Source organism: Nymphaea colorata, chromosome 6 (assembly GCF_008831285.2).
Source record: "Nymphaea colorata isolate Beijing-Zhang1983 chromosome 6, ASM883128v2, whole genome shotgun sequence".
Classification (NCBI taxonomy): domain Eukaryota; kingdom Viridiplantae; phylum Streptophyta; class Magnoliopsida; order Nymphaeales; family Nymphaeaceae; genus Nymphaea; species Nymphaea colorata.
The window spans coordinates 17,253,208-17,262,262 of NC_045143.1; the positions used below are offsets into that span (position 1 = coordinate 17,253,208).

Below are 9,055 nucleotides of genomic sequence, written 5' to 3' on the forward strand. Positions count from 1 at the left end.
CTCGTTTCCCATTAACAAAAAGAAGTGATCAACCGCATTGAAAAGGGTTATGACATGGAAAAGTAGAAGCGAAATCGACTTATTATGTCGAATCGGCTTCTTTAATCTACAATCTTGATTGCTACTAAGGGATTTTCAAAAAAATAATTTACATTTTATATTTCTAGCAGTAACACAAAAAACATATAAAAGAAAATAAATCATTGACCTTGGTAGTGTCTGGAATTTCAAAAACTTAGCAACCTATCTCAAACTTGTTCCAGTTCTTTCAAAGTATACCAACTAAAAAATCAAGTGGCTGCTAACTGCCAGCAGCCATAGGCCTTGGGGGCATTATTCGGGATTTTGAAGCCAAGAAAAAGAGAAACAAAGGACTCTTTTGGCAAGAGGTGAAATAGTTGTTCGCTTTTATTAAATAGTAGAAACTTAGGTGCAATTTTACAAACTCTTAAATCGTGAGAAGTGTTTTTGAAGATATTTTCTAAACATTTTGGGCGCTCTTTTGAATATATTTTTTTACAGGTGAACATGGTGGTTTAACTTCTACCGCACTCCTAACTACAAGTTGACCGGATGAAAATCATCTACCCTTTCAATAGAAAACAAAATATTGGAGGGGCGCATTGTTAAACTCACGTGTGTTTTTATTGTTGACAAAAAACTTTCGGTGCATCTTCTGCTTTTGAAACGAAAACAATTAAAACGCAACAATAAAATTTAAAGAAAAACTACATTATGTAGAATATTAATAGGTCAAAATATTTTCTAAGTTCCAGCTAGTATACAGTAGCGGAAATGCCTGGTCTCCCGAAATTATTTTCTAAACGTAACTCTTATTTTAGTTTTCAAACTCCCTTTGAGATCAAATTTATTTAAACTGAAATATTATTTTTTATGGTTACTATTTCACACACATATATATCTAAGTGCATTTATTTGTTTACGCAACAATTATTCAACTCACGTGGAGTGGTAGGCAAGGACAGGATTGACTCGTAGGCCAAAGCAGAGGGGCAAAACCACCTTACTCCTTACCTTACCTGCTGCACATGGGCATGGGTCAGCCCTCTTTTTTTTTTTACTTTTACCATTTTTTCCCCCTCATCTTTTACCGGGAATCTTGGGTGGAAAAAATGCGAATGAGAAAGGAGAACGAAGGACAAAAATGTAATAACGAGAGGGCAGCCCAATCTCCTTTACAGCGTGGGGCCCGTTTAGGGTTAAAAGTGGCCGTGAAACGAGGACCGATGAATACGCGAAACTCAAGGGCCCCACCGCCGATGGTCCTTTTTTTTCCTCCGAGCGACCTTCACCGTAGATCACGTGAAGAGGCCACCGAATTTCAGCCGTCGATAACGCCCAGTCGGAGTTTTCTTCGGACCCACCTTTCGCTGGATTACAAAGCCCCCCTCGGTCTCTGCGCATTTGCTAAAGTGCCATTGGGGGGGCTAGGGTTTGCGAATAGCGAGGACCGGCGGAGGGGCACAGATGTCCAGGTGGGCTTATTTATTTTTTTTCGGAGTTTTTTTTTTCCATTTTTTACCAAACTGCTTATTATTTTCCTCTGTTCCTATTTTATCCTTGACGCGTCTCCATAAATACACCACCTGCGCTGGCCTGCACCTCACTGCCCTCCTCCCGCCTTGTTCTTAACGTTTGCACAAAACAAATCTCGTGTACGTGAAGATGATGATTCTTCTTCTCGGCCTCCTGCTCCTCCATTCGCCCTCTGCGACGGCGAGGATTCCGGGAGTTTACACCGGCGGCGACTGGCAGAGTGCCCATGCTACGTTCTACGGCGGCAGCGACGCCTCCGGCACCATGGGTACCCCTCCGAAGCCGGTTTTTCTCTGTTTTTAAGCCGTTAATAACCGGTGAAAAGTAGTTTTCTAACGGTTTCGTTTTTGCTCCCCTGCCATTCTTGTTGGTGGGCTTTGCTACTGGTTCAGGTGGGGCTTGCGGCTACGGGAACCTGTATAGCCAAGGGTACGGGGTCGAGACGGCGGCGCTGAGCACGGCGCTGTTCAACGACGGGCTGAGCTGCGGGGCTTGCTTCGAGATCAAGTGCGCCGACGACCCGCGGTGGTGCCACCCGGGAAGCCCTTCTATCTTCATCACCGCCACCAACTTCTGCCCTCCAAACTTCGCCCTTCCCAGCGACAATGGCGGTTGGTGCAACCCTCCCCGCCCCCACTTCGACCTCGCCATGCCCATGTTCCTCAAGATCGCGGAGTACCGTGCCGGCATTGTTCCCGTTGCATACCGGAGGTTCGGCCTCTCCCTCCCCTCTTTCCTCCGATCTCTTACTTGCTCACTTCTTCACTTTTTTTAAGCCCTTCTTTTCCGTACTTTTTGGCAGTCTAGACTACAGCGTAAATTTTGTCCATTCACTTATGGCTTTTTGGCGCTTGCATTCCCCTGTTTCTCTTTTGCTTTTTTTGGTGCAATGTGCGTGATATTGATGAGCCATTTGCTCATCTCTTCCGCCAGAACGTGCTTCAGTCTGGTTTTTCCATCGGACACCTCGTCTTTTTCTTTCTTGCAGTAATGCGGGTTCAGATGCAGTTCGTTTCTGAGCTCTTGCTGGGTTCTCGTTTTCCAGAATACATCTTTGGCTCGAATCTCGCCGGGAAAGTGGTTCTGATGTCCTTCCTTTCTAAGTTGGATTTCTCTTTTTCTTTTGGGCTGCGTCTTGTCTTTGTCAAACTTTGTCGTTTCCCGGTAATGGCCGGATTTCTCGCCGGAGTACGATCTCCAGTTAGTGGAACGCGCAGTACCGCAGTGGTGGGAGTAGATGCGTCCAATGCAGATAGTGGATATAGGGTCAGGAATTTTTTCTGATGATGGCAACTTTTAATTTTGTTTGAGAAGAGACCACAGACCCTACACTGAGATTGTGGGTGTTTCTTGATGATAAATCTTGAGAGAGATTTTTTCTTTTAAATCACATAAAATTTTGGCTAAACGTTTTTCTTCTTTCGGATGCTCTGTTTTCAGGCTTTGAAATTTCTTGGTTTTTGGGATAGCAACCGAATCTCTGAAGATTTTACAGGACCATCTGAAGTTGACTGAAGGCCCTTAAAGAAAACAAAAATTATTAAATTACAAATCTGATTCGAATTTGGCAAGTTCATGGATATGGATCCTTCAAGTATGATCCAGATGGTATTTAGGCTCAGGTTCGCCCGCTAGAACGTTTCCTGTTGAAATCAGACGACTAAGTTCGGATCTAGTTTAAGTTTGGTCCCGATCTATGTCCTTAGAGCTTGGGTACCGTCAGGTGTGAACTCTCACTTGCATCTGAAGCTTGGATTGCATGATAGATCTATCCGAGTTGAAAATAGATGCAAATAGAAATTGCTTCCTCTGATACAAATGCAAATGAAAAGAGAGAAATAAAGTGCTAAAACAGATCTTAGTTTGTAACTTTGTCTTTTCCAGATTAATGGCTCAAAATTGACGGCATTCTTCTTCCCTCTTCAATCTGACGGATTTTTTTCACCTATTTGTTGTCTAACGTTGGTTGTCAACATAACAGAGTGCCGTGCCGGAAGAGTGGAGGGATCCGGTTCACAATCAATGGGTTTCGGTACTTCAACCTGGTGCTGATTACAAATGTGGCCGGCGCCGGCGACATCGTCAAGGTGAGCGTGAAGGGGTCGAATACCGGGTGGATGCCCATGAGCAGGAACTGGGGCCAGAACTGGCAGTCCAACGCAGTGCTCGTTGGGCAGACCATCTCCTTCAGGGTCACCGGCAGCGACCTCCGGACCTCCACCTCCTGGAACATCGCCCCTGCCAATTGGGAGTTCGGCCAGACCTTCGTCGGCAAGAATTTCCGTGTCTGATTGAAAAATAGAGGGAGAACTTCAATGGACGAACTCGGACAAGAGTACCATTTTCGTCCATGCTTTCTCATATTTCTGTATTGTATTAGGCATGTAATAGGAAAGTGTTATAGGGGTATGATTTGGTGAAAGAAAGAGGGAACGAGGGACTGTCTGTTACTTGGAAGTCATGGCGGCGGCAGGGGCGGTGGTGAAGTGGCTGAAGTGGCTGTCAAATTTACGCAGCCCGCAGCGGCGGAGATTTTGGACAAGGATTGTGTCATAATATAGTTCTTTTTATCTTCTATGATTATGGCATATGTTATGTAAAACTTTGGTGATGAATCAACTGTATGGTTCATAACTTTTTATTAATTTAGATGTGTTTCCTACATGATAGTCCGGTAAAGCTTTAATTTTGTTTGTTTTCTTGCATTTATGTGGTCATCTAAAGCTCAACACCTGCCAGGTGAAATGAAAAGAAATATTAGGAAATGGGTTGTCGTAGCTGGCAATCATGTGTAGAGACTTGGCGTGTTGCCAAACAGAAAAGAAAGGATGAAAAAAAGTTTCACGCTGCTTTAGCGAATTTTCACCTCCCAAAAAGATTGAAAGAACGAGATTTAAACTAAGTCGGTTGATCCAAAGAAACACGATTGTTTTGAATCCAAAAATTGACAAGTTAGAAAACTGGGAATCTGTTTCTTGCGAACCAAAGTACCAATAAGTTTCAAACATGTCTTTGTGCTAATATTGGGATATCTTTTATTGTGAAGTTTTCCGAGATTTTTTAGTGGAAAGGTCTCAAGTCCAGCTCCCCATTATTTACTTGGATATAGTTGTGACGTATGTCCTACACTTAGGAGGGATGCTTTGAATGCATATCTAGTATGAAGATAAGGGCAGTGAAAAAAGAAAAGTCAAAGCAGAAAAGGAAAAAAGGGCTGCTGTTTCTGACCTCTTTTTACACGTCCTGGAATCTTTTCCCTGCTCTGTCCACTCAAATCAAAGTTTTCACGCGGTTTCGGCAGAGTCGCTGCAGTGGGTGTGAAGGGTTGGTAAAACCCTACCTAAGCGTCACTAGTTATATAATTTTGATTTATTTTTTAAAAATTGTATAAATGAAAAAAACTACAATAAAATTTTAATACAAACATAAACTTTTCTTGTGAGTTCTCTTTTTTTTTTTTTTCTGTTGAGAAAGTCTAAAAAGGAAAACTGGTAGTAATCCTACCCACCAAACTTTACAAGAACAACGGCCATGAAAAAGCTGGAGAAGCAGACGGCGAGGCTAAAACTTGACACGGCCTTCAAATTGACGCCCTTCACATGGCGCCTTTGCCAACTGCTCACCACCTGTGCTATGGCTAGCCGCATAAACTGTGACATTATAAATGTATACTTTGGAAGGCGGCATTTATTTCGAGATATATGATGCGTGTCAATAAATGAGAGTTTGCAACATGCACGGTTATCACGTCCTTTCCATATGTCTTTCATTTGCACACGATATAACAACCTCCAAGTGGAAATGCCTCCATCAAAAGCGTTCTATTGCTTTTAGCCTCTCAACAATTGCTTTATATTGTTCTTAGCCTTCATGTCTTATGAAAAAAAAAGAGAACCTAATGTTTCGTGGCATAGCAAAGAAGATTGTTGGACTTAGTTTAAATGCACCCTTTTTTCTTCTTTTATATGTCATTTTAGGGGATATTGGAAGAAAATCAAACTTAAAATCATGTTCCTTGTTCTCTTCTTTTAATAAATAAAGAGTAGGATGACCTTTAGTTTGTGATGTTAAGAGTTACATATTAGGTCGGAGCTAGGAGGTCTTTAATAGGAGGAGGGGGTGAACTCTACTTTTAAAATTTTAATAGGAGCTAAAATATAATTTTTCAAAATTTGTATACATGACTAAATGAAAATTTTTATGCATAGTATGTATTTTTTTTTTTTGAAATTTTGAGATGGGCCAAGGCTTCCGGCCAGCCCCTTTGCTTCGCCTACAACTATTGTTAGCACAACAAGAAGGGCTTGGTTCTATAATGAAACTACCAACCACCTTACACTACCATTAAGGACAGGAACCAAGGCACCCTCCTTCTGTTTGGCCTTTTGTCTATCAACTTGGGCAGGAAATTGACACTTAGCAATGTCAATATATTTGATTTGATTAGATATTCGATCGAACCATTTCGAAAAAATCGGGATAAAAAAAAAATACCCGACTAAAAAATCAGATCGAATTTGGATTTAAGAAATCACAGCTGACAAGATCTAGATTTGGATTTAGATATACATAAATGTCTGATCAGATTTGGATTCAAGTATACATAAATATCCAATGGCATTTAGATTGGAATCTGAATCTGATTTTTACATTCACATTCGAATCTGAATTGGAATCCAAAACATGTGAATATCCTCCTCAAGCTTTTCTTTTTTTGCTCATAGTCATAGTGGGCTTCTCGTTTCTGCAACTCTATATCACGCTGTGCGAGTTTAGACCTTTCACTGCTCCACTTTTCGCGTTTCTTTCAGAATCTTAATCCGTAAATCAGAATTTCTACTTTCTGCCCTTTTCAGCTCTGGGAAAACCAGCACAACAATGGTACAAACAGAATTGCTGATTATGACTTGTTCTCTATTACCAAGCTTGTATCAAATATGCAATTATGACCACTTAAACAGGTGCCTTCTTCTTTTACAAAAAACTACTTATCATGAAAACTTAAACCTAAATTAAACCCAAAAACAACCTAATGATGCAATTACAATGATGCTACTGACCTTCAAGCAGTTGTGCCATCAAGTGCAGACTTAAACTGATTCAACGTGTAAGCCATTTCCATGAAGAAGACCGCAACTCCTCATTCTTTAAATCAATTCTAAGTATGAGGTAGTCTACTAGAGTGTTCTTCTTTTGTTCTTCCACCTGTTGGGGCTCACTAATAGTGTTTAGATCACCACGATGAAGTTGCATCTTTACATAATCATCAGCATTATGATAGTCATCTTCCCGGGCTGACCATGCATACATACCTGAATCATTCTTTTAAGACTCAGTCCACTAGGTTTTACTATGGAACCTCAGATCAAATGGCGTCTCAAATGATGTCGCGCCAGTCCAATTCTTCTCAAATTCAACAATTGTCGTTCCTCGAAAACCGCATACATCCCACGTCAGGGTTACTTTTGCTGGGTTGAATAACAAATTGTGACTTTAGCTAGGAATGTTCAACTAGTCGAACTAACTCGAGCTTTTTCTTTCCCACAGTGTAAGGCCAACTAAATGCATTAGCTAGGAATGTTCAACTAGTCGAAATAACAAATTGTGACTTTTTATTATATGGTGAGCAAAAATGAAAAAAAGAAAACTACAGGAACCTCTCTCTCTCTCGAGCATGATCCCCATCCAAACTCATAAGGATGCCCGTAAGATATAAGTTAGAAAGAAAGAAAAACTCTTTTTTTTTTTTTTTTGCTTCTTTAACCTAAACCATTATGTGTGCAGACGAAGAACTTTAGCCAGCTATGAACTTAAAAAGAAATGAGTTCCCCCAATCTCTATCTAAACCCACAAGCATATGTGCTTAACAAGATCTAATTAAGTTTGGTTTGGTGAAGTATAAATTGATGTCAACCATCGACATCTTTTGTCCGAATGAAGCAACTGATAAACATCAGACGCAAGTTTGAAATAAGTAAATGGATAAAATACATTCTTTGACAGGGCCGAAGCAAAGTATTCTCCTCGGAAGACAGCCTTCCCTCGTGTTAAATGTTAACGTTAGCACGTAGGGTAGGGGCCAATTTTTATTCTCCTTTTTCCTTCGTTATAGCTTTGCCCGAACACCGCCGATGGTCAGTGCCTCTGTTACGCCCGCAACTTATCAAAAGGGCAGTTTATGAAATTTTTAAAATTAAAAAGTGTTTTTGAAATGATACATAATATTTGGGCCAATTTTGAAGGTTTGGTGAGAGGGGAGGGTTTACCGAGCCCGCCCAACCCCCTCTTTCCTTCTTCTTTCCTAAAATACAAGAGCCGGACAAAATTTCTGCCCGTTAAGGCGTTATTTCTTTTTTTTTTTCGGTCCTTGCCCGTGGAGAAGGCTCGTCTAGTCGTCTTCCTCTCGCAGATGCTCTTCGCATGCAGCTGCTGATTCTCTTAGTGCACATCTGCATCAGCTCCTCTTCGAGCCTGTCCTGGTCAACCGGACCCATATTCGATCCAGTCAAACAAACAATTCTCAGTCTCCAAGCGTGCTTCAACGGAGTCTGCATCTCGGACCCAGCGCTCAACATCCCCAATTTCTCTTTCTCCTTCAACTAAAGGAAAAAAAAAGAACGCGGCTTATTGTTTCAGAAAATATAGAATGATTATAGCTAAGCTTTGATTGTTTGGTTACAAAATAATATCCATAATCACGCAAAAAAAGCGTAGCATTTTCACACCATATAATTCAAAAACACATGTTTCTTCTTATTAAATAGTCTCTTAATTAGGGCAAATTTGGTTAGTACATTTGCAGACATGAACTCTATTCAGTGCTGTCTTGGTACCGATTCTTTAGATTTTCTTTTTTTTGGACTTAGAAGAGTCCAACTGTAAAATCCAAAGCTTTCATTTTCCCTCTAGCCAAATATCCTATAAATCAAACTTGCCATCGAGTTAGGAATTGAAATCTTGATTTGATTTTAATGTCAATATCTTGACACGTTCTAGCAATAAATTTGAGACCATGGACAAACCGAGTTCTTCTTAAGGGTTGTTTGAAAATATACTAAACCTCAAAGTACAATGCATTTTATCTACTTCAAAATTGGGTTAGATTCTCTTAATGACCAAAGAGTCTTTTAATGAGCGTTAGTGTTTCATGAATCTACTTCAAAATTGGGTTAAATTCATGAGACACATGTTTCAAGTGTTGTTTGGTGAATCTACTCAAATTTAAAAAAATTCCTTGTACTATCATCTTTAATTTGTTTCATGAGTGATGAGTCACACAACTCTTGTCATTCCTTCCTGCCACCTTGTACACCAAATTGGCCGGCCAGGCCGCCCGTCAGTTGATTGGTTGCGAATTGATTAAAAATATTAAAAAATAAAAATAGTTAAATAAAACTTCAAAATATATTTAAAAGTAATTAAAAGTCTCAACAATATACAAGTTAGTCAAACGCACACCTTCAACAATATAAAAGATGGGTAGTTGGGATCGCCAAAT

General features: G+C 40.4%; 1 protein-coding gene across 1 annotated transcript; it reads left to right on the plus strand.

Moving 5' to 3' along the window:
• The first annotated feature begins 1,614 nt into the window (after positions 1 to 1,614).
• LOC116256020 (expansin-A6-like) lies at positions 1,615 to 4,219 on the plus strand. The gene is made up of 3 exons (XM_031632141.2): positions 1,615 to 1,825; positions 1,950 to 2,268; positions 3,539 to 4,219. Exons 1-3 carry the CDS (start codon positions 1,687 to 1,689, stop codon positions 3,846 to 3,848), a joined length of 768 nt encoding a protein of 255 aa, XP_031488001.1. The 5' UTR covers positions 1,615 to 1,686; the 3' UTR covers positions 3,849 to 4,219.
• The last annotated feature ends 4,836 nt before the right edge of the window (positions 4,220 to 9,055 follow it).

Excerpts from the sequence above, each read along its gene's own strand:
- LOC116256020 (XM_031632141.2), top strand. The coding sequence starts at position 1,687 with ATGATGATTCTTCTTCTCGGCCTCCTGCTCCTCCATTCGCCCTCTGCG. Across the intron at positions 1,826-1,949 it reads CGACGCCTCCGGCACCATGG|GTGGGGCTTGCGGCTACGGG; the intron begins GTACCCCTCCGA and ends CTACTGGTTCAG. Across the intron at positions 2,269-3,538 it reads GTTCCCGTTGCATACCGGAG|AGTGCCGTGCCGGAAGAGTG; the intron begins GTTCGGCCTCTC and ends TCAACATAACAG.